Source organism: Cotesia glomerata, linkage group LG3, assembly GCF_020080835.1.
Source record: "Cotesia glomerata isolate CgM1 linkage group LG3, MPM_Cglom_v2.3, whole genome shotgun sequence".
Lineage (NCBI taxonomy): Eukaryota > Metazoa > Arthropoda > Insecta > Hymenoptera > Braconidae > Cotesia > Cotesia glomerata.
Window position 1 is genome coordinate 27180106 of NC_058160.1, and position 25000 is coordinate 27205105.

Below are 25000 nucleotides of genomic sequence, written 5' to 3' on the forward strand. Positions count from 1 at the left end.
AAAGTATTTTCGCTTTTCATAATCACTCGCTTCATTTCAATTCTAAGCTTTTTTCACTTCATCAAGCATGCATTACCACCCACATTGTTAGAAAAAAATCCGTTTCAACGAATCTTGCAAGTTATTCATGGCAGTGGCTGTTAATGAACAATTGAATAAATTTTTTAATCAAATTCCCTTTAAATAAAATTTAGAACAAATATTTTATCTAGTGAACTGCCTGTTAAATTTTTTTTTACTTAAAAAAAAATATAATTAACATGATTAAATTAATGCATCTATTTTTTTATTCCGAGTTATGATAAACAAGTAGAAATTTTATTTTTTACTGTTATTGATATTAATATTAATAAGTGTAAATAATTCAAGAGAAATTACGAATAATTATAATTGTTTTAGGTCGAAGGAAACGGTTGGAGCTCGCTAGGAAAAAATTGTGTTGGTCGCAAGCCTGTATTTCTGTCTAGAAATGTTAGACAGTCGAGAAAACACTCCGGAAGAACGATGAAACTACGGAATAACCCCGATAAAAATTCTGAGTAAGTAGTAAATAAATAGACTAATCAATATTTTATTAATTTATTTATTTTAGTTAATTGGAACAGAAGATTGTAATTATATAAATTGATTATTTCATAGGAGCTCGACTGAAGGTGGAAAGGGTGAACAAGAGATGGACGTTGACAATGATATATTGAAAGGGTCAGCGACATTAAGAATGACAGGGACAAATGACAATGATGATATGATCGCATTGGATGAGACTCAATGTACATTTAATCCCAATCGTTATCATATGCTTTATGTCGTGAGTAAAGAGGCCTTTCTTTACAAACAAAACGCGTTCACGCGAGCTAAAGAGGTGAGATTATTGATTCATTTTTTATTGTTAATTTTCATTTGTATAAGAAGCATCATTATTATTATTATTATTATTATTATTATTATTATTATTATTATTATTATTATCTATATTATGAAGAGAATAAGCAAACTTTTATGGTCAATCTATTTATGTGATAAAATGGGTTTTTACGGTTAAATTTGGTATCGTTGGATACATAATTAAGAAATAATCTTGTATCTCGTGAACTATTGATATTTTTAAGGATATAAGCTCATCCCGATGTTACACTCATCAAGACCTTTCATTTGAGTACCCACATCCATTTTTCATATATTTGATGTATTTATATATATTACATATATGTATATATGAAAAATATTTCAAAAATGCATGTGGGTACTTAAATGAAAGCTCTTGACCAGTGTAACATCGGGATGAGCTTATATCTTTAAAAATGTCAATAGTTGAAAAATTACATTGAATCTTGTCATCTAATGATATTTTTAAAGATCTAAGCTCACCCTCACATTACACTCATTGAGACCTTTCATTTAAGTACCCACATCAATTTTTGATATATTTTATATATTTATATATATTACATATATGTATGTATGAAAAATATATCAAAAATGCATGTGGGTACTCAAATGAAAGCTCTTGATGAGTGTAACATCGGAATAAGCTTATATCTTTAAAAACGTTAATAGTTAAAAAAATACAGTGCAATTTAACAAAAGTCATTAGTTAATAAAGCAAAATTTTATTTATTTGTCGCATAGTGACTGCAAGGTTGCTAGTTTTTATTATTATTATTATTATTATTTGCAATGAAAAAAATAACTTATCATTAAATATCTTATTTCAGTCTCATTTAACCGTAACAAAGAATTTAAACAACAAATTTCACGGATGGCTGCAGAAGTGGGTGTCGAAAAACGTCGGAGACGGACAGCATCAGTCGTGTATTGACTGGATGATGGGTCGATATGAAAATTTAATTCCCCACAGAACACGAGTGATTGTTGATAATGATCAGAGTCGATCTCCATATCGGCCTTACAACCGATATAGAGTTGAGCGATTAAACTCTGAAACGTCTACGTCGGAACAAACGACATAGTTTTACGGAAATTAGTTTCTTTGTTCGCTCGCGACAATGAAACAGCAGCAGATTGTTTTAAGATGAACACAAACACTACTGTGATTATATCAGTGTCTGGTACAATTGAGTACACAGGTGCGTGTGTGTGCAGACATTCTCCTTCCGAAGATCTTGTTGGTCATTTACTTCTCATCAGTGTAATATCAAGAGTAAGATATGATCTATGAAACTGTAGAGACGTTGTAAAAGGCCTTGACTGATAAATATGTCCCCTGATTATTATTTACAACATCTCGAAAAGCAATACAGATGGAATTTCAAAAATGTAGTTGATTAATTAATTAAGTGATTAATAATAAAATTATTTATCTATACTTTCCTTTAAATGATAATAGGTAAATAAAATAATGTATAAGTCTAGTAATAACAATAACTTATATCTCTTAAACATTTTTTAATGTTATTAAGGTCTTAAATGCTCAATTTATGTAAATGACAAAATATTTCCGATTTTATTATACTAATTAATTTTTTTGTCATTTATCTGCATTCCACTGTAGTAAATTTTTTTTTCTTTTTAATATTATATATACTTTTTTTTTTTTTTTTTTTTTTTATATTAAAAGTGATTTTGTTTTTTTAATTTTAAATTTTCACAATTCGGAAGCCAAATTATCTCGTTATTGAAAAATTAAAAAAGTAATAAATATAAGGTTGGTTTATTTTTTATTAATGGACCATCTAATTGTTAAATGAGGACAATCACCTCTTTGAAATACTCAGTACAAGATGTCATGGCCTTAATAGAAAATTAAAACTTATCAATCGAAATAATGTACAAAATATTCATCTATTTATAATTAATTAAATAAATAGAAATATATATATTTATTAGTATAATTTTATAAAATATATATTTCTATTTATTTTTAATAATATTAACTAATAAATAAAAATTGATCTAGATTATTTTAAATGTATATCGTATATAATATATATCTATGAATTTTTGAATTTGATTTAATATATAGCTTTAAAATAGATTTACAAGCGATAAGCATTTTCATTTTTCAGTAGTATTAATATAATATTTATATTAAGAATAATCTGGAATTGTTAAAAAAAAAAAAAAAAAAAAAAAAATAAATATATTGCGTTTCTTAACGAGGATTTGGAAATACTATTAAACATTTTTTTTATAAGTATTGATTTTTTGTGACAATTCTAAAGTATTTTGACTTTTATGTATTTTTTTTAATCTTTATCCTCGTTTATGTGTAATAAAAAGACTTGATGTCAACTTCTTGAAGTGTAATAATAAAAAAAAAAATTAATTAGAAAAGTAATTTTGTTAAAACTATTGATATGTTATTTTTTTTTACCTTAATTTTTTGGAAAGTGTGACAATTTTATTGTTATTTTAATATTAATGATCAGTAATAAATATGTTGACAAGCGCTAATGTACGCACACACGCGCACAATATAATTAATTATTAATTTTAAATACTTGTTAATTGTACAATAATTTATATTGTACAAACAATATTAGATATAGTCATAAATATAAATACAGTATAATAAATATGTAGTACGAGTGTAATATAATTATCTGTTGAGTTACATGTGCTATTAAATAATACTAATTAATGTACCATTATTATAATTGTAAGGAAGCATTTTTTACTGTATAGTACAATATTAACAACTAATTTATCAAATGATTAACTTGTTACATTTTTAATCTGGCAATTAAAGTATTGAAAATAAATAATAATTATTCTTAAAAATTCTGCGATATTTATAAATCATTTGATAAATTTGTTTTATAGTTTTTACCGAAAAAAAAAAAAAAAAAATAAAAAAAAAATAAATCAAGTATAATATTTCTTATGTAAAGATGTAAAAAATTAAAGCAAAAGGATCTCGTATTTTGTACAGTTACATGATTACGAATGGGAAATGAGATTTTATATTATATACACATTCATATATAAATGTATAAATATTAATATAAGTATATATATATATAAAGACAGAATTACCAAGTAACTTGCAATTTTGAGCTGGTATGCTTGATTATTTATAATATAAATGAATATATATTTTAATATATATAAAATATAAATATAAAGTATCTTTTAAATTAATAAAAAGGGCCTCTAAGTGTTAGTGTATAAAAAAAACAAACCATGTAGCTCTTAGATAACAAAAAGTAATTTAATCTTGAAATATATTTTGCACAATCAATTATTTAAATAAATCATAAATATTAAACGAAAAATTTATTTTTATTACATTATATATTTATTAAAAAATTTCTAGTATAGAAAAATTTTTCAATAAACTATTTAAAAACAAGAGTTTATTTTTTTAAACATAAAATTTTTAATATTTCTTCCTTTATAATTATAATAATTAAAAAAAATTACTCAAGTTAAAATTTATTTTAGCGTCACACTGCAAACTTCAATGCCGACTGTCAGTAATTAATTTGACCAACAGAGTTCGCTGTGAGCGCTAAAAAAATCATTCGGAGTCTTGCATCATGAACCTGATGGTGTACTCTCAGCCATTGTGCTAAATACCCCGAGCACACGGGTCATATTTCGTGTTTAATCTAACTTGAGTTATTATCTCGCACGTAAATTACAATAATTCGTACAGATCGCGGGCATTAAATAGTGTATTTACTTGTCAATTTTATAAATTTTATTACTCACACATATATTTTTAGAGTTCAGTACCCCTTTGTTCATTTTACATCCGTATTGATGGTACGCTGAGTTAGTTGTAATAAAACGAAAGAATTTCTAACGTATATTCGTAAATTAACCTGTCACACGTTCGTGATTGTTCGCGATCGAAGCTCTTGTATATTCTGAACAAGGCCATTCAAGGGAATTCATCATATCACAAATAACAGCTAAACAGTTGCTACTGTAATAATATATCAGCGTATGTACTCTACTTACATTTAATTACTTCCTTTTTTGAGCCTCAAAATTTTTACTCCAGCCTAAAAATGTCATTTTATTTTATTTAGGTGAAATAAATTAATATCAGCATGGCCGATGAAGTTATGGACCTAGACATGGATGTTAACGACGAGATAGTAATTTCCGACTCTGAAGACAGCCCTGTAAATACAGCTGAAGAGTGAGTATTTTTTTTCTATCTACTTCTACTATCGTCATTACTTTACGCACTATACATGAATAGTGCCCACGTACTTAATCACGCCAACGTGACTCCGTAGTTTATGTTTGTAAAATTTACATACATGCCAAATAAACTCATTACAAGCTTGTAATTTTTTAAAATATTTATTTCAGCCTTCTGAAGATAAACTTATTAAGTACAAGCGATTTTTTATGATTATTTCACAATTTTATCAATTCAAGGACTTGATTTTTTATTTATTAATTCATTGATGATAAATTATAGCGATAAATAATATTGATGTAATTATTTATAAATTACAGACTGGCTGAGATTCAAATGGAAGAAGCCAAAAAGTACTATACTGACAAGCAATACAAATCAGCACTGGCGTCTTATTCAAAAGCTATAGGTAATTTATTGACATTAAGTTGTCTTGATAATTAAATACAATGCTTCTTACAAGTATATTGATTATTATTTTTTATTCAATTGTGTTACAGAGTACTGTCCCAATGTAGCCAAGTATTATGGTAACCGGGCAGCATGCTATATGATGCTTGAGTTGTATCGCGAAGCTTTGGTTGATTCGAGAAAAAGTATCGAGATTGACCCGACTTTTGTTAAGGTAATTAATTATAAAAATATTTGGTAATTATTTACAAGCAGAGTCAACTCTATTTTTTTGGGCCTTAACTAAGTGAAAAATTAACATTTTCAAATGTTTTTGTACTCTGCTTGTTTTTACAGCGTACACGGAAATAACAAGATGAGACTTGATATCATTCCAGATTATACTGAGTGAAAAAAAATTTCAGATAGTAGCTAATATAATCCAGATTACAATGAGTATATTCCAGATATCACGCCGTATAATCTGGATTTTTCTAGATACTATCTGAAATTTTTTTTCACCACAAATATCACTGAGTAATCTGGAATGATATCCAGTGTCATCTTGTTCTTTCCGTGTATTTATGATAAAAAATGTCGTGAAAAAAAAAAATAAAGATTTCGATAGCTTTTTTTCCTTCAAAAGTTGGAATAAAAATTGGCTCTCATGTTTTTGGATAAAATTTCTATTTTATCTTTTTTTGATGTTTTGATATATTTTTTCCTTGAAAAATTCATAAAAAAAAAACGAACAATTAAAAAAAAAAAGTTAAATATCACAATTTTCAAAAAATTTATAAATTTTTTTTTTAATTTGTTAAAATTGTGATAATCAACTTTTTTTTTTTAATTCATTTTTTTATGTATTTTTCACAAAAAAATATATTTAAAAAATCAATTAGAAATTTCGTTCAAAAAAATGAAAATTAAAATGGTTGACCCCATTTATAAATATTTGCCAAATTTTATTTATTAAAAATTATCTAAAAATTTTAGGGGTATACAAGAACTATAAGGTGTTGCTTGAAAATGGGGGAGATAGTTGAAGCAGAAACCTTATTAAATAAATTAAACACAATAGATCCAACAGCTGCTAAATCAACTACTACAGAATCCCAGGAAATAAGTTATGTCCAGCGTTTTCTTAAAGAAGCTAACGCTGCACTTGAGTCCAAGGATTATCGTAAAGTAAGTTCATAAGTCTTTCAATTAATAAAATAAATTTTTGATAACCTTATGATTCATTATAATTGTTAGATTATCATGTTATTAACAATAATAAATATTTAATTAACTTCTAGGTTGTGTACTGCATGGATCGTTGCTGCGATGTAAGTAGATATTGTCCGCGATTCAAGCTGATGAAAGCTGAAAGTTTGACTCACTTGGAAAGGTATCAGGAAGCTCAAGAAATAGCAAAGTAAGTGTTTATTTCAGCACTTTAAATTCTATTATTATACTTTTTTATCGCTCCCAGATTTAGTTCTGTGAATTAATAATTAAACTCTAGCTTCAGTTCTTCTCAATTTCTATTTAACTAATCGATTTTAAAATATTTTTGTTACAGTGACATTTTACATTTAGACCGGTCAAATGTCGACGCTACTTATGTACGTGGTGTGTGTTTGTATTATCAGGACAATGTTGATCGAGCATTTGCACACTTTCAAGAAGTACTTAGGCTTGCTCCTGACTACGTAAAAGCTCTGGAGATGTATAAGGTACTTAAAAAAAAATATATTTTGTTACTGATTTTATGTATTCAAAATAGGATATAAATATTTATTTATTTATTTAAGATAAAAGACCACATTAGTGGCGGGGACCCTTTTAGTAACACTTAAATTGATTTTGCTATTTATATAACCAATTTAATAATTAATTTCTATTATGACTATTTTATTTCTAATCTTTAAGACCTCTAGATCAAAGAAATGTTCAATTTTGATTTCAAGGAAAAATTTTTTTAGTAAAAAAAAAATTTTCTTTTTCAACCAAACTGAAGCCCAAAGCAAATTTAAAATTTCTTAATAATTCGGTTAAGATTGGTCACATTTTTAAAAGCGAATTTTTTAATATTTTTCTTATATAATTATACTAGCAATTATCATTATAGATTTTGAAAAGTCTATAGAATCACAAAATTATTTATTTACCTTTTTTAAAATAAATATTATTAAAAAAAAAAAAAATGTCACTAGTACGAGTCTTTTAAAAGTAATCAAGAATATATTTTTGCTTTAAAAAAATTCAATATTTGTACTTTAATCATAATAAAAAAATCATTCTGTTAACCCCCTTCCTTATAGTGCCACTAATGGGGTCTTTTACCTTATTTATTTATTTGTTTATTTATTGCAAAAGAGCGACGATCGGTGATATACATTAATAGTAAATATGTAAATTAATTGTATGATTTTATTATTCAGAAAGCAAAGTTATTGAAGCAGAAGAAAGAAGATGGTAATGTCGCGTTCAAAGCAGGGCGATACCAAGAAGCGTATAATCTTTACAGCGAAGCATTGACAATCGATCCGCAAAATAAAATGAACAACACTAAATTACATTACAATCGTGCATTGACTGCTTCCAAGTTAGGAAGATTGAATGAAGCGATAACGGAATGTACCGAAGCACTTAAACTTGATGACAATTATTTGAAAGCTTTGTTGAAACGTGGAGCCTGTTATATGGAGCTTCAGGAGTATGAAGATGCCGTACGCGATTACGAAAAGGCGTGTAAGATAAATAAATCTCGTGATAACCGACGCCTGCTTCTTGAAGCTAAAGAAGCACTTAAGCGATCTAAGAAAAAAGATTACTACAAGATCCTGGGTGTTGAAAAAACAGCTTCCACTGAGGACATCAAGAAAGCCTACAGAAAAAGAGCCCTGGTTCATCATCCAGGTATTCATTTATTCATTTTTTGTTTATAACAAAAATAATTTTTGTTTTTATCACTTAATTTTTTTAATTAATAAATTTCAGATCGGCATTCAAATGCTTCCGACACCGAGAAGAAAGAACAAGAGAAGAAGTTTAAGGAAATCGGCGAGGCTTACACCATTCTTTCTGACCCGAAAAAACGCTCCAGATACGACAGAGGAGGTGACATAGATGAGATGGAGACTGGTTTTGATCGTAAGTACTATTCAGTTTACTCAACATTTTATTTATTTACCCAAATGAATAAACTGTTGAGTGACGCATTGATTTAATTAAATTGATACTTTCATTATTGCAGTTTCTAACTTTGGCACTGACTCAGCGTTTGCGGCCTTCTTCTCAAAGCCTGACACCGGTGGATTCCACTTCCAGTTTGCTGGATACAACGACAGCCCTCCATTTTGATGCCCAAAATCACGGGCCCGAAGTTTTGAATTATAAAAAAATATTACATTTAGTTACCGACATAATAGTTATGAATCCAACTAAAAACACACGGTTTATTATTTTAAGACAACACATCAGCTTGTGTGTTCGACTGTTTTACTTTAATTAATGATGATAGCAGTAATAATATTAATGATAATCATAATCATAATAATAACAATAATAATACTGATTTAATAAAAATAAAAACTCATCATTATACAGTATAAAAAGTTTAAAGACACAATAAAACATGATATACTGTTCAAAATATCCAATAAAATGACAACTTGTGTTCTCTTAGAATACGTGTAGTATTAATTATAAGAACATTGATAAAAAAAAAAAAAAAAAAAAAAATCAAAAAAAAATTAGAGAGTAATCCTGCCGTTAATTGCGTTCTATTTGACATTAATAAAAAATACCAAACTATTTATTCGAAAATCAAATCACAAATAATTAACTACAGCTATTTAAATTAAAAAAAAAAAAAAATTAATTGCATCCATTTTTATGCAAGTCCGTCGTATGTTTTTATTTATTTTTTGAAGCATTTTTTGAATTGGAAATTACATCTGTTAGTGACTATACTTAAGAATGAAAGAAAAGTTGAAAAAAACGATCGTTTACATTCGTTATAAATATTTTTAATTGTATTATATTTTTTTACAAAAGAATGAAATTTTTAGTCACTTATAATTTATTAGATAAAATGTTTTTTTATAAAAAATAAAATATTGAATTAGGTAATGTATATATATTTGCTTGTAATTCACGGTTAATTAAAAATGTCAGTGAATTGTTAAATAGAAATCATAATAACGTCAAAGCTTACTGTCATGTTGATACACCCCGACTATTTTCTGACCGTAAATAAATGTGCATAATCGATGAGTCCAAATGTAATAATTAATAAGTTTAATAATAATAATAATAAGGATAAATCTTAAAAAAAATTGTTCAAATCCTCTGTAGAAGTAAGCGAGGGATTACTTATAGGAAAACGATAAAATTTTTATACATTACCTGCTAGAAAAACTAAGAAGATTGTTTTTTCTTTTATGGAAACCTAATAAACATTATGTATTATTATTAATTTTCAATAATAAATTAAACTTAGTTTAACATTGTTATTTTATTTCTTTCTCAATAATAATTAATTAATTTTTTTATTACCATAAAAAGAATAAAATTTATTATTTTTTTATTTCTATACATTAATATATTTTTATTTTTTTTTTTGTAAAAAAAACAATTATCATTAATTTAGGAGAGACTTAATAATTTTTTAACAAATAAATTATAAAAAAAATTTTTTTTTAATTAAGAATGCAATTTTTTAAAAATAATTTTTTTATTAATTAAAATTAAAAAATAGTCAAGTGACAGCTAACTTGAATGTCATAAAAAATAATTTAAAATTCAATTGACCTGTATTTCATTAAAGATGAAATCATATTACTTACGATAAACGTAAATAAACGGACTGCCATTGACGAAAACATTTTCATTATTACATTATACCTAATATGCACAGAACATCATTAATGTATACACGGAAGATACCTATAGTCTCTCTACTTTTTATGAAAAAATAAAAAAAGGTATAGGTTAAGTTACCTTACACTAGTTACACTTAGCATTGCAACAAGTTTGGGGTTTAGTTAGTAGTACCTTCAATAATGCTTTGAATAATAATTAAAGTGAATTCCTAAAAATAAAATTTATATCAAAATAAAAATGTCAATAAAATTTCATTTATATGATAAGTGTTTAAATATTTGAATCAAACAAATAAATTTGAAGAGTTAAAATAACATGTTTGTGTATCACAATGTCGAGGTTTTATAAATAACATATTGACAGTTATTTAAAAAATTTTATTTATGACTTAGATAAATTAAAATTTCTAAGATATTTCTTAAAGCATTTCCTAGTTAAGTTAGAACTTTTTGATTAAAGTTTATTAAATTTTTATAATTTTTACGGTAAATAAAATAAAACAAGTGATAGGTTATTACCAAATATGAGTCGTAACATAAAAAGGACCCCGTTTTCGATATTCACCCAAAAACCCAATAAAAGAAAACGAAAAGCCGATGAGGTAATTATTATATTTATTTTTTTTTAATAGTGTAAATTTATTAAAATTATTTATGACACTGAAATTGAGAGACATGATGATATTAAAAAATTTATCAACAAATTATAGCATGAAAAATTTAAGCTCTAAAAAATTATGATACTGAATTTAACAGACATCTAATGATTTTTTAGATTTTTATAAAAATTAAAATATATTGAAAAAAATCCCACGTGTAGAAATAAAAAAAAATTATGACATTCAAGTTAGCAGTCACTTAACAATTTTTTAATTTTATTTATCAAAAAAATTTGTTCCGAAAAATTATTTAAAAAAATTGCATTTTTAATTTTTTAAAATTTCTACAAATCAATTTTTTTTCTAATTTTTTGATGCCATAATTTATTTGTTATAAAATTATTAAATACATGCTAAATTAATTTTCATAAAAAAATTATAAGTGTAAATTTTTATATTTTTTTTATAATAATTAATTTGTCATAAAATTTATAAAAATTATCAGAAGTCTGCTAATTTTAATATCATAAAAAATTATAAATAACTTTCTAATTTATTTTTTGATAAAAATAAAAGAATAATGAAATGTTATTTAATTTCAATTTTATAATAATTTACAATATAATAACTCGTAAATTTTTTTCAAGGATATTTTCATGTGCGATGAAGTAATAGTTCTTGACGACGACGACGACGATGATGATGACCCAGTAATAATAACTGAGAGCATAAACAAAAAAACTCCCAACGAAGTACCTAAGCCTTCAAACACTTCTTACAGCAATAACAGTGCGAGTCACAAAAAACCAAGCAATGGTGGTTATTTTAATTACAATTTCACCAATACCACTCGGGACAGAGGTACTGCGAGTGGTATGTCCAGGTCTTCGAGCAGTCCTTTCAACTATGGAGCCACCAATAACAATAAAAGCTTCGAGCATTATTACAACTTGAAACTGAACGGCTATAAGTCAAGTTCCAGTGCGACTAAACCAATCCCGAGTTTCTACAACTTTACTAACAAATATAATTTCGACGGATATTATACATTCAATCATAACAGCAGTAACAGTAGTAGTTATAATAATAATAATAATAATAATAATAATAATAATAATAATAATAATAATAATAACAATAGTAACAGTAATAGTAAACAAACAGACTACGGAGACGAGATGCCTACTATAGACCTGAATGATGATGACGACGACGACGACGTAGACTTAGATGGTATAGAGATTGATGAAAATTTCATCAATGAGATGGATGGTTTGTTCAATTTTGATAGCAGGAGTTCCAAGTCCACGGAAAAAAATCTTTACAGCAATTCAGGCAATGAGCCTGATTTCAATGGTTTTCATTTGATAAATGTTGAAAATGACAGTAAAGAAACTCGCGAGGTTCCCGAGTCTCCTGAGAAGTCTAACGAAAGCGACAATAAAATAACTATTAAAAGCGTTAATGAAATTAATGAGTTTTCGGACTTGACTGTACAAACAAGCGATTGTGGTGCAACTGGTTTAAGCACTAAACAAGATTTCAATGACAATAATAATACTGAAAATAGTACTGATAGTTTTGTTAGTAAAAATGATAATCAAAATGATAAAGCTAGGAGCAACAGCAGCGATAAAGCTGATAATAATGTTAAAAAAAGTAATGAAACTACTACAAAATCTCCATCGAAGATACCTCATCATATGTAAGTATTTTTTATGCTTCTCATAAGGATTTAATACTTACTAACAACCTTGCAGTCACTGCGTGACTGGCGTGACTTGTAAACTATGAATAAATAAAATTTTGCTTTATTAAATAATGATTTTTGTTAAATTGCATAATGATATAAGCTTATCCCGATGTTATACTCATCAAGAGCTTTCATTTGAGTACCCACATGCATTTTTTATATATTTTTCATATATACATATATGTAATATATATAAATATATGAAAAATCGATGTGGGTACTTAAGGGGGGAGCCTGATTTAGAAGCTTTAAAAAATCGATTTTTTCGAGGATCTTTTTGGGAAGGAAAGAAATATTCGATTAAAACGAAACTTTCAGGTTTTATTGTTATATATTTCAACAGTCTTCTCAAATTTTTTCATTAAAATATATGTCATATTATGCCTGGTACAAACATTTCGCCGAGGCGCCTCGAGTGTGCATGTGTCGTGCGGCGGGAAAGATGCAGGTCGCAATTTCCATCTGAAACAAAAAACCCAAAAAAATTTTTATTTTCAATAGTATAGCTTCTAGTTAAACCAAGAAAATTCAACAAAAAGTGAGAAATTAAACAATTTTTCGCAAATTAAAAAAAAAATTCATTTTAAATTGTTTAAAAAGTGGGTTAATCATAACTTTCTTAAGGTTTTTTAGGTTCAACTAGAAGAGAATTCAATCCCGAATGCAATTAATTTTGTCTCGTTTCGATAGGACGTTTAGTTTTTTCCCTATCTTTCCCGCCAATTAGGAAAAATCGTAAAAATGAAAAACCGAGAAATCGCGCGTCAAAGTTTTCGTATATAAAAAATCGTGATTGAACTTACCGCAATAATATGCTAATCAGCGATTCCTGGTCCATAGAGTTGCCCTTCAGAGTTTCCCTTTGGATACGTACAATAGTTACAATAGGTGGAATATATACAATAGATCGAGGGGCGGAGCGCGGGCACTCCGAGCGATCCGGCCGCTCGTATACCTGCTCGACGCTTGCTCACTATTTCTCCTGTAACTCCGAAAATATTTTGAATTTGCTTCTGAAATTTTAGGGACACATTCTAGGATAGTTTGGGAAGACATTTATGCAAAAAAAAAAAATCGATTTTTTGAAGCCTCTAAAGCAGGCTCCCCCCTTAAATGAAGCTCTGAATGAGTATAATATGAGGGTGAGCTTATATCTTTAAAAATGTCAATAATTAAGAAACTATATTGTATTTTGTTAACTTATAATATTTTTAAAGATATAAGCTCATCGCGATGTTACACTCATCAAGAGCTTTCATTTGAGTACCCACATGCATTTTGATATATTTTTCATATATACATATATATAATATATATAAATATATGAAAAATTGATGTGGGTACTCAAATGAAAGGTCTCGATGAGTGTAACATCGGGATGAGCTTATATCTTTAAAAATGTCAATAGTTTACAAGATACAAGGTAATTCCTTAATTATGCATCTAGAGATAGAGCATTTTTGAATGCAGCTTAAATACTTATCATCATAAATTGACTGGACACAAAATTTATTTTACTCTCTTAATAATATAGATTATTTTTAATTTTATTTTTAGAATATCAAAGAAAAAGAAGCAAGCTGATTATTTGTATCAACTTAGAAAGTATGAACCTGCGTTAGTAGAATATACTAAACTTATTGGTAAGTTTTATTAGTTGATTTTTTATTATTAATATTCATCAAGTATGTAAATTATTAATGTATACTTTTTTTTTTTTTTCAATACAGAATACTGCCCGAAAAATCCAACGTGTCATAGTAATCGAGCAGCATGTTACATGATGTTGTCTCGGTTTGAGCTGGCTTTAGCTGATGCTAAATCATCGGTATCTCTTGATCCACAATTTACCAAGGTATTTATTTATTTATTTATTGCAAAATAACGATGATCAATAATATACATTAATAGTAAAAATAATATATTTTAAGTGATGTTTGAATTTAATATAAATATAAATAATGAAAATGAAAATGAATTAGTTGTTTAGTATCGTATTTTTTATCTTTGTTATGAAAGCAGATAGTGAATCCTCAAAGAAGTTATACTTTTTAATTACCTAGATTAATTTAATGATTGTATTGATAGTTTATGAGAGAATGATAATAATATAAAACAGTAATGTTAATGCTATTGAGTCTTGCTTGGAAGAAAATAAAATACTATTTAATTATTGAATATAAATAAATTTGTGAATAAAATTGATGGTTTAATTGATATATTACTTAAAGGGATATGTACGTCTTGCCAAGTGCGCAATCATGGTTGGGAATTTAATAGAGGCTAAAACTGCGTTGACTAAATTGAAAGAATTAGATCCTACGAATACAGTTGTTTTGACTGAGCAAAAGAAGTTTGATCAACTGTCGGAATTTTTAAAAAAAGCTGAAGGTGCTTACAAAAAAAAGAATTACAATGAGGTATATTATTATTATTTTTTTTAATACAATTAAAAAAATGTTTATATTGAGTATTAACTAATTAAATTTTTCAGGCTTTAGTAAATATACAAAAATGCTCAGAGATCAGTCCACACTGTACTGACTTTAAACTTAAGAAAGGAGATTATTTAATATTTTTAGAAAAGTTCAATGAAGCTGAAGCTGTAGCCAAGTAAGTATTTTTTTTTTATTTAGTTCATTAATATAAAATGGACTTTTTAATAATTATTTTTATTTGTTTTAGTGGATTACTGCTTTCGGATAGATTGAACATAGAAGCCAAATACATAAATGCATATTGTTTGTATCAGAAAAATGCCGATTTAGGAATAGAAAAATTTAGGGAAATTCTTCGCTTAGTACCTGATCACCCACAAGCTCAAAAAGTTTACAAACACGCTAAGAAGGTTAATAGTAAGAAGAAAGATGGAAATTTAGCTTTCAATAATAAGCTTTACTTTGCTGCTCATACTATTTATTCCGAGGCGATAGCTATGAACCCTTTGAGCCGTGAAGTTAGGATGCATTTATATAATAATTTATCCCAGTCGTCGTATAGGGTAATTATTCCTTTGATTTTTAAAAAGTCTAGTAATAATAATAATAATAATAATAATAATAATTTTATTAAATCAAAGATAGTTAATATTATAAGCCAGACTACCCGATCCAAATTGTTGGATAATGACTAATTTTTCATTATTATTTCTTCACCATAATATTTTATCGGTGTGAGGTCTCATAGGGTAAATACCCCAATAGATGGACGGTTGAGCAAACTCTCGTGTTCTATTAAAAAAACAATATAGTAATATACAGATAAGTTGTGATAAAGTAAATTATATTTATGTAAAAATATATAATTAACCAGGAAAAAATAAGTAAAACTTCGTAAAACGTTGTAGTAATTAATAAAAAAGAAAAATGTAAGAAAAAGTTCAAAACCCCAGTCGATGGACAAAATCTCCAGTAGATGGACAGTCAATACCAATAGATGGACACTACTTACAAGCGATATTTTCGATTCATTATTTATATCAGAAATAATTAATTTATTAATTTTTTCCACTAAAAAATAAAGCTTGATAAAATTAAAGAAAAAAGGTAATAAATCGGATGATAATTTTCAAAATACATCATAAAGTAATTTTATTAATTTTGAACTCGTGATGCTTTCTCATGTAAAGTAACATATAAAATATATTAATATAAAGAATACTAATAATTAATAAATTATCAATATAAATTTATAAAACACAACGTTAAAAACATTTTATGTTGTCTTCTTCTTCCTTTTAATAGGTTTGTTCTCTTTTGCTTTTAAATTTCCTTCTCTCAATTTTCACTTTTATTCAGCGTTTTCTTTTTTCTCTTCAATTTCTTCAATAACCATAATAATACTTTCATTTTCAGTACATGTCTATTTGCTATAATCTTTACTCTTATTTTCACAGTGATCCACCAATAAAATTAAAAAAAAAAAATAAGAAAATTCATCATATAAACTCAATGTCCATCTATTGGATAAAGGTCAGAAAAGTGTCACCAATAGATGGACACTAAATTCTATTATTTCTTTTCGATTTTATTATTAAAATATTATATTTCTAGCTTTATTAGTGAAATATAAGCGTAATCATATGTACAAATCTTACTTTTTTTTATTATTTTTTTAAATAATTTTTTTAAGCTATTATTTTAAATAAAAAGTTAAAAAAAAAAATTACTTTTCGCTCTCAGAATTACTTGTAGACATAAAAAAAAATAACGACTTAAGATTTTTGTTCTTAAAACTAATGTAATTGCTTCTAGAAATAATATCTGTCCATCTATTGGGGTATTTACCCTACCATCAGAGAAAATTTAGGTGAAAATAACATTTAAAATTTGTTTTGACAATTATTATTAGAGAAATATGTAATTTTTTACTCAGTGTAACTTTTTTCTATCTTTTTAACTATCTTTGATTTAATAAATTTAAAACACCGATCTTCATATATTAAATATACATTAATAATAATAATAATAATAATAATAATAATAATAATAATAATAATAATAATAGTAATATTTATCTTTAATTGTTACAGTTACGTCAAATTGATAGAGCAATCAATGAAGCTACGCAAGCTTTAAGTATTGATCCAAATTACGTTAAAGCGTTAATGAGAAGAGCACAGTGTTACATCGAGAAAAGAGAATATGATGATGCTGTGTACGATTTAACAAAAGCGAATTCTCTTGACAGTAGTATGGGTAATTATTATTATTTTTATATTTAAAAAAAAAATTTGAAACTATTTTTTATTAATACATTAAATAATTGAATTGTTAATTTTTACAGAATGTCGATGTATGTTAGAATTGGCTAAAAGATTTTTAGCTGCTACCGAACAAGATTATTACGGAATTCTTGCCATCCCGAGAAATGCCAGCATAGAAGAAATTAAAAAGGCCTACAGGCAGTTGGCACGTCAATATCATCCAGGTAATTTTTTATTTAATACAACACAGTAATCATACATTACTCATTCAATAAGTTACTTTCTGATTAATTATTTCTTCTTATCTTCTATTATTATTAAATTTCAGATCGGCATGCCACTGCATCACCCGAACAAAGAGCTAAGAGTGAAAGAAAATTCCAAAAAATAACTCAAGCTTTCCGACAACTACAAGCAAAACACGGGTTTTCATAGAAAAATAATTATTTATTTATTTAGGACTTTTTTTACAATTATTTATAAATATTTGTAACTTCTCTAATAAATTTTTTGTGTAAAAATTCAAGTTTAATACGTTAAGACGTGTTTAAACTTATTAGTTATTATATATTTTTTTATCATATAAAAGTATTAATAAAATAATAAGACATTCACTCACGTCTTTCTTACATGTTTTAAAATTGGATGTAAGCTATATCATTTATAATTCAGTATTGTATTCTATCATAGAATTTCTGTGTAAGAGTATTCTGAGCTTATACTCCTGGATATACTTTGCTAATTAAAACTTGCATTTTTTATTAGTGCACTTGACGGTTTTGTGTGTTCATGATTTAAAAAGCGCATTGTAAAAAAGTTGTTTAAATATAAAATTAAAAATTTTTTCAAAAATTGTTTATATTTATTCCCAGCAGTACAAAAATTTTTTTATCAAATTTAAATTATTATAATAATTTATTGTTTAATGGCTTTGAAGTCGAAGTTTATTGCGGTCATCCAAAAAAATATCAAATAATGTTTATTTATAATTTTCTTTTATTTGAAAATTAATAAATTATTTGATTTCCGCAAGTTTTATTTTTTTTAAATCAGTTCTAAGAATAAATTCCAAGGATGCAAGTCAATAATCAATATTAAATACATAAGTTGTAAGTATGTAAACAATCAACTCAAACAAAGTATCAAATTTAATACATTAATACCTATTTATCAATATATACACATGGCAGTAACATTAGTAGACATCTTATAATTTTAAGATTTCATTCAGCAAAAATGTATTTTTGCTATCAAAATACTAAAAAAAAAGCATTTATAGTTTTTAGACATTTCTTCACGAAAAATTTTTTTTTATAATAATTTATTTGTTAAAAATAACCCTAAAAAATTGTCAAATGTCTGTTAATTTAATTTTCTTGATTTACAGGTAAATATTTTACTTACAAATTATTCCATCTTATAAAAAAACACCATTCATGACTGTCAACATATATCTTACAATTTTTAAGATTTTTATAACAATTGAATTATTATTAAAAAAATTTAGTAAAAGAATTCCACATGAAGAAATAAAATAAATTGTAAGTGCAAACTTTAAAAGATATTTTTTTTTTAATTATAATTGACTTGATCCAAAAATTAGAAGACAATTCGAAATTTTTTATTTTTTATTTGTTTTTCATTAATTAAATAACCAAAAAAAAATATTTAAAAAATTATCATAATACTAAAGTTAGCCGACGTTTTTAATTTTTTTTAATATATTAAATTAGAATAAAAAAATATATTTTAAAAATTGCACTAACAGTTTTTCAAATTTTTTACAAATGAAAATTTTCATTTATTTTTTTTTATAATAATTTTTTCAATAAAAATAAATTCTAAAACTTTTCAGATGTCGGCTAATTTAATTTTCATAAATAATCACTTGTAAATAGTTTTTCATATTTTTCTGATGTGAAATTAAAAAAAATTTTTATGTAAATAATTTTTTCAATAAAGAAAAATTCCAAGATGTCTGCTGATTTGAGAGCCGTCGCTACAAATACTATTGGAAGAACATAACGTTAAAATAGAAGAGTAGGGGGTTCCCTGAAAGACTATCCTCAACTATCGTCGTCAGTTTTCAGCAGATCGCGTTTTGTTTTGTGCCGGTGGATGTGGCAAGTTCGGACTTTAAATTATTGCGCGTTAGATATCATCGAGCTGAGTGTGATTGTTTTATGTGTCGTGTGCTGCTGGTTTAATATGTGATTGTTATGTATTATGATATTAACCGAGTCTAGAACAAACGACAGTTGACTTTTTATCGTCCATTATACTTATTTCACAAGTATACAAGTACATATTTCAATTTATATATTCCCTAATTAATACATACTTTTTGGTGATTATTGATTAATTTTGTGTTAGATATTAATATAAATATTTAATAAAGAGCCGAAATTTAATTTTAAAATTAATATTGTAAATTTTAGAAATGTTCGGAAGTTTCTTCGGTGGAATCGGACACAACATTTGGTCTTTCGACCAACAAGAATTTGAAGATTATATTATCTCCCAGTACGGCGAATTTCCATGTTCTCCAAGAAGAAAATTGAGAAAGACGAGAAACCGTCCGTCGAGTAATTGCAGAGGTGCCAGTGGAACTAACTTTCCAGCAGATTATGAAGAAAAAGTGTTTTCAGCCACCGACAAGCATCAGCAGGAAAAAGAAATGATGGTGTGTTTCAACTGCGGATTGCGTTGGCATAAAATGAATCGGTGTCCTGCTGAAGGTAAAGTTTGCTTGAAATGCGGTGAAAAGAATCATTATGCGCGAGTTTGCAGAACTCTTCGTGAAAAAACGCCACTCGTCAGCGACGCTATGAAGAAAGACACTGCAACAAACAACCACCAAGGTGTGAAGCCTAATAAAATGAAGGAGAATATCAAAGGAACTGATTCGCCGGTTAAAGCTGAGAAAAATAAAAAGGACCAGGCTACTTTTAATGTTTTAAAAGAAACTAATGTTAAGGTTCCAAAGAAAAATGATAATAATAGTAGTAGTAGTAGTGAGAGTAATAATAATAATGTTAGATCAGCGCCTAAGGTTTCTAAAATTGATCCGGTAACAAAAACAAAGCCAACTGAAAATGTACCTCTGAATGTGAAGACTAACGTGCCGTCACCGTCAGCAGCTATTAAAATTGAAGAAGAAAAAAAAGAAAGGTATAAAATATAAAAACAATATTTTATTTTTTTTAATTTTTATTTTTATAGTTATAGAATAATTAAATTTGTAATTTAGAATGATGAAGGAGAAAAAGGACGAGGCTAATACATTATATAAACAAAAAAAGTACAAACTAGCGTTATCTCAATACACAAGACTTATTGGTAAGTTTTAATTCTATTGTAAGAGTAATAATAATTGTTACTAGTTTGTTTAATAACTTTGTTATCATAGAACTTTGTCCAACATCGGAATTGAACTATGGAAATCGAGCGGCTTGCTATATTATGATGGAACGGTATGAAGATGGTTTGGCTGATGCAAAAAAATCTGTTGAGTTAAACTCAACTTTTGTCAGAGTATGTACTTATGCTTTATTAATTAAAAAAAAATTTTTTTTTCTTGTTTTGTTTTACTCTTCTTTAAAATTAAAAAAAAATTTTTTTTAATTTCTTAAACCTATCTTCTCTTTACAGATGCTATTTATTGTATATAAAGTAAAAGACCCAATTATTGACACTGACCTAGTTGTTTGACACTTGCAAATTTATTATTCCAATAAAAAAAAATAAAATGTTCTCAAAAAATTAATTATCTTAAAATTTATAATTCAAAAATTATATTTATTAATTTATTAGAGTTGATTTCTTTTTTTTTTTAATTAAAATAAAATTGAAAGTGTCAATAACTAGGCCAGTGTCAATAACTGGGTCTTTTATCTTAAACATTACTAAACATTCTACACTTAAAAATGTAACATATTGTTGTAAATTGCCGAGGGCGTTTCTTTACAAATAAATAAATAAATTTAAATAACATTCAATTTTTTTAGGGACATGAAAGGGCAATCAGATGCTTAATTGAACTGGGTAATATCACCGAAGCCGGTACTTGGGTGAAAAAACTTGAATCTGTTGATGCAAAGAACGAGCGATTAAGTGTCGAAAAAGAAAAAATTAATAATACCACTCGATACTTGAATAAAATTGATAAGTTGACGTCTGAAAAAAAATATGCTGAGGTATCTGTGATATAAATTATATTTATGGCTAGTTATAGATGATTTTATTATACTAATTATTTTTATAGGCTGTCAAGTACTTGGACAAGTTGATAGCCGTAAGCTCGCAGTGTATGAGTTACAAACTGAAAAAAGCCGAATTTTGGGTACATATGGAAAAATATAAAGATGCTGAACCATTAATCAAGTAAATTAATTTTTTTTTAAATATATAAACAGTAGTTTTTAATTAATTAATTAATTTAATCAATTCATAAACAGTGATGTACTTAAGCACAATAAATCAAATCCTGATGCCGTGTATTTACTCGGCCGCTGTCTTTATTATTTGGATACTGAGAAATCTATTTCACAATTGAAGGAAGTTTTTCGCTTAGTACCCGATCATTCAGAAGGCTTAAAGTTATACAAGGTAATTAATTAAATTTATTTTTATAAATAAATTACCTAATAGTATAATTAATTAATTGTTTATTTTTAACAGAACGCTAAAGCACTGATTGATAAAAAAAATGAAGGGAATAACGCTTTCATCCATAGGAAATACAATAAAGCGCACAAAATATATTCTGAGGCTTTGCGAATCGATCCGAGTAATCAGAGAATGATGATGAAGCTCTATTACAATCTAGCACAAGCTTCTTACAAGGTTTTCATTTATCAATTGTATTAATAACATTTGTGGTTTTAGTATTTTATTCTTTTTTTTTTTTTTGTTATCAGCTTGATGAAATTTCAAGATCTACTGAAGAATGTACGAAGGCTCTAATCATAGATCCAAATTATTATAGAGCTTTGTTGCGTAGAGGACAGAATTACATGGAAAAAGGCGATTATGAAGAAGCTGTCGCTGATTTTACTAAAGCGGAAAACATTGAATCGAGCTCTGGTAAATAATTTTATTTTTTATTGACTATTTATTTCTTTTTTTTTTAAATTATTAAATTGATGTTTTAATATTTTAGAAGCGCGTAGATTATTGGATGAAGCCAAGAAATTACTCGCTAAAGCTAAGAACGATTATCATGGAATATTAGGAGTTAAAAAAAACGCTTCCTTGGATGACATTAAAAAAGCTTATCATGAAAAAGCTAAACTACATCATCCCGGTAATTTTTTTTTTTTAATGACTTTATTATTGTTATTGTCAATAATTAATATTTAAATAAAATCTTAACTGAATTTTTTTTTTTTTTTAAGATCGTCATTCGAGTCATTCTCTTGAAGAAAAAGTTAACAATGAGAAGAAGTTCAAAGAAATTACTCGGGCTTACAGATCGCTTACTAATGGGTATGTATATTATAATGTTTATTTTATTATTATAATGTTTGAAGTAAAAATTTTTTTATTATAATTATAATTTTAGAAAAAAAAATCACTCACAATAGAAATAATTTTCATAAAAAAATTCATAGCCATAATCATAGCTAAATTTGTCATTAGACAAATTTGAGAATTGGGGGAAATAAAGGATAAAGGGAAAGGGAGGACCTTACTCAGTAGGAATTTTCGGTAACCGAAAAAATAATAATTCAGTAAACAAAATAAAATTTGTTTCATGCCGTAAGATGGACGACGGAGTTCATAAAAAAATTTCACCTTTACAAGCATGGAATGTTCTTCATAATACATGCTTGTAAATTTACGATTGAAGTAAAAATTTTATCTCTTATAATAATAATAATAATAAATTTATTTTTACAATGTTTTTATTTTCTGAAGACTGGTTTTTATAATACTTTATATATAAATGTTGGCGATCCAGTCTAATACACGATTTTTTTTCTCTAATTATTCATAATATCGTTAGCCTGTATTTCCTACCAGGCATAAACAATTTTTAAAACTCTTATCTAAATTTGTCATTAAAGGTAAATTTGATTGAAAAAATAATTCGGACGGCCCAAACCAGAAAATATAAAATAAATTTATTATTATTATTATTATTATTATTTCAGGAAAAAAATTACTCAGAATAAAAATAATTGTGATAAAAATATTCCAGATAATTTTAAAATAAAACAATTTTTTTTTCCAGTTCTATTCCTAAGAAATATAAGTCTGATAGTGATGCCGATGACGACGACGATGATGAACCTTGGGAGTGTCCTTTCGAAGAACATCTTATGAAATTTATGTTTTCACATATAAACAGAAAGAGATACCGTTTCTACTAATTTTTATTTTTTCATTTTTTTTTTTTGGTTTTAATTATCAGTTGAAATTTTAAATATTGTTTAAACAACTATTTTAACTTACCAAGTACAGCTTTTCATAAGCATTTCTTAAATATCAGTTTAATTAAAATATGTTAGAAAAATAACAAGTCAAAATTAGGTAATAACAATAAATATAATGTTTATTACGTTTACATAACTGTAATTTTGGTGACAATAAAAATACTATAATACAACAGAGTGATGATTCAAAATAATAATTATTGATTAAAAAATATATAATAAGAAATATAAAAGTTCTACAAACAATTCGCGCATTGTAAATTCAATGATAAAAGTAATTACATAAATGTAATGTTATTAAAATAAAAATAAAGGTTTTATACAAAAATTTAAATTCCATTATACATATATGTTTATTTCTTTTGATTGCACGTTTAAAATTTTAAAAGCTGAAATTCAACGATTATGACACTCGATTGTTTTAAATTCAATAATTTAGATTTTACTTTTGAAATCTACTGGAAGCTAATACTCATCATTTCGACATATTAATATAATATTACTTTGTTGCTTTGTTCTTTTTATAATGATACAACAGTCTTAATCCTATAATTCAATAATATGAATTAGATATCTAATCTTTGACACAACCGTTAATAATAATGAAGGAAAAATCTTTAATTATTTAATCAATCAATTTAATAATTTTTATTTAATAATCTATCACACATTTGATTATCAATTATCATAAATATTTGTTCGAACGAATAAGTTTGGTTGTGCGAATTTTTTAACGTCAAAAAATTACTACTAACTATTAAATCGCTTAATAAAATAAACCTCAGCGACTTAACATACTTTTGAAATAATTAAATAATTAAATTTTTCGAATATCAACAGCGCATTTTCATTTCTTATATTATAGTATACTCATTCAATATAATCACTTCTACCTTTCTTTTTTTTTTTTTTATAAAAATAAATATAGTTCGATCTATAAAACATTCAATAAAGTCTTTCTTTCGCTTCACTTTATTTTCATAAGTCGAGATAAATTTTTTTGAAAGACCAACACCATATATTTATTCCATTCCTATAAATAGACTGTATTAACATTCAAGATAAAGAACAATATTAATAAACAATAACATTTATCACCAATTGATTCAATTCTACCCACAGATTT

The 25000-nt window shown here is 26.1% G+C and overlaps 4 protein-coding genes across 9 annotated transcripts; all 4 read left to right on the forward strand.

Moving 5' to 3' along the window:
• The first annotated feature begins 364 nt into the window (after positions 1-364).
• LOC123261220 (paired amphipathic helix protein Sin3a-like) lies at positions 365-2637 on the forward strand. The gene is made up of 3 exons (XM_044722764.1): positions 365-539; positions 640-862; positions 1716-2637. Exons 1-3 carry the CDS (start codon positions 505-507, stop codon positions 1968-1970), a joined length of 513 nt encoding a protein of 170 aa, XP_044578699.1. The 5' UTR covers positions 365-504; the 3' UTR covers positions 1971-2637.
• A 1860-nt stretch (positions 2638-4497) lies between these two features.
• On the forward strand, positions 4498-9056 carry LOC123261810 (dnaJ homolog subfamily C member 7). 3 transcript variants are annotated; one of them, XM_044723633.1, is made up of 10 exons: positions 4498-4912; positions 5000-5110; positions 5437-5525; positions 5617-5741; positions 6503-6694; positions 6808-6926; positions 7074-7227; positions 7936-8413; positions 8495-8647; positions 8751-9056. In XM_044723633.1, the coding sequence occupies exons 2-10, from the start codon at positions 5019-5021 to the stop codon at positions 8855-8857; spliced, it is 1509 nt and encodes a 502-aa protein (XP_044579568.1). In that variant the 5' UTR covers positions 4498-4912; positions 5000-5018; the 3' UTR covers positions 8858-9056. The 3 variants fall into 3 exon arrangements, with proteins under 3 accessions (XP_044579568.1, XP_044579567.1, XP_044579569.1); XM_044723632.1 differs by having other exon boundaries at positions 4498-4909; positions 4998-5110; XM_044723634.1 differs by having other exon boundaries at positions 4498-4909; positions 4998-5110; positions 8775-9056.
• Positions 9057-10525: 1469 nt separating this feature from the next.
• Positions 10526-18289, forward strand: LOC123261807 (dnaJ homolog subfamily C member 7-like). Its single transcript, XM_044723626.1, has 10 exons — positions 10526-10982; positions 11627-12684; positions 14290-14375; positions 14463-14587; positions 14964-15152; positions 15227-15345; positions 15418-15733; positions 17264-17429; positions 17518-17661; positions 17766-18289. The coding sequence occupies exons 1-10, from the start codon at positions 10905-10907 to the stop codon at positions 17870-17872; spliced, it is 2388 nt and encodes a 795-aa protein (XP_044579561.1). The 5' UTR covers positions 10526-10904; the 3' UTR covers positions 17873-18289.
• A 1145-nt stretch (positions 18290-19434) lies between these two features.
• On the forward strand, positions 19435-24051 carry LOC123261808 (dnaJ homolog subfamily C member 7-like). Of its 4 annotated transcripts, XM_044723630.1 has the most exons (13): positions 19435-19746; positions 19878-20414; positions 20490-20608; positions 20688-20776; positions 20847-20971; positions 21445-21633; positions 21702-21820; positions 21895-22045; positions 22118-22282; positions 22357-22522; positions 22599-22742; positions 22834-22924; positions 23673-24051. In XM_044723630.1, the coding sequence occupies exons 2-13, from the start codon at positions 19878-19880 to the stop codon at positions 23809-23811; spliced, it is 2034 nt and encodes a 677-aa protein (XP_044579565.1). In that variant the 5' UTR covers positions 19435-19746; the 3' UTR covers positions 23812-24051. The 4 variants fall into 4 exon arrangements, with proteins under 4 accessions (XP_044579565.1, XP_044579562.1, XP_044579563.1 ...); XM_044723627.1 differs by having other exon boundaries at positions 19436-19746; positions 19878-20608; XM_044723628.1 differs by having other exon boundaries at positions 19436-19738; positions 19876-20608.
• The last annotated feature ends 949 nt before the right edge of the window (positions 24052-25000 follow it).

What these genes read in the sequence shown, in the direction of transcription:
- LOC123261220 (XM_044722764.1), top strand. Translation starts at nt 505, where the DNA reads ATGAAACTACGGAATAACCCCGATAAAAATTCTGA. An exon ending in AACCCCGATAAAAATTCTGA is followed by an intron (nt 540 to 639) that starts GTAAGTAGTAAA and finishes ATTATTTCATAG; the next exon opens with GAGCTCGACTGAAGGTGGAA. An exon ending in CGTTCACGCGAGCTAAAGAG is followed by an intron (nt 863 to 1,715) that starts GTGAGATTATTG and finishes ATCTTATTTCAG; the next exon opens with TCTCATTTAACCGTAACAAA.
- LOC123261810 (XM_044723633.1), top strand. Translation starts at nt 5,019, where the DNA reads ATGGCCGATGAAGTTATGGACCTAGACATGGATGTTAACGACGAGATA. An exon ending in GTCTTATTCAAAAGCTATAG is followed by an intron (nt 5,526 to 5,616) that starts GTAATTTATTGA and finishes ATTGTGTTACAG; the next exon opens with AGTACTGTCCCAATGTAGCC. An exon ending in TTGACCCGACTTTTGTTAAG is followed by an intron (nt 5,742 to 6,502) that starts GTAATTAATTAT and finishes TAAAAATTTTAG; the next exon opens with GGGTATACAAGAACTATAAG.
- LOC123261807 (XM_044723626.1), top strand. Translation starts at nt 10,905, where the DNA reads ATGAGTCGTAACATAAAAAGGACCCCGTTTTCGATATTCACCCAAAAA. An exon ending in AGAATATACTAAACTTATTG is followed by an intron (nt 14,376 to 14,462) that starts GTAAGTTTTATT and finishes TTTTCAATACAG; the next exon opens with AATACTGCCCGAAAAATCCA. An exon ending in GAAGCTGAAGCTGTAGCCAA is followed by an intron (nt 15,346 to 15,417) that starts GTAAGTATTTTT and finishes TATTTGTTTTAG; the next exon opens with TGGATTACTGCTTTCGGATA.
- LOC123261808 (XM_044723627.1), top strand. Translation starts at nt 19,878, where the DNA reads ATGTTCGGAAGTTTCTTCGGTGGAATCGGACACAACATTTGGTCTTTC. An exon ending in GATGCTGAACCATTAATCAA is followed by an intron (nt 21,821 to 21,894) that starts GTAAATTAATTT and finishes ATTCATAAACAG; the next exon opens with TGATGTACTTAAGCACAATA. An exon ending in AAACATTGAATCGAGCTCTG is followed by an intron (nt 22,523 to 22,598) that starts GTAAATAATTTT and finishes TTAATATTTTAG; the next exon opens with AAGCGCGTAGATTATTGGAT.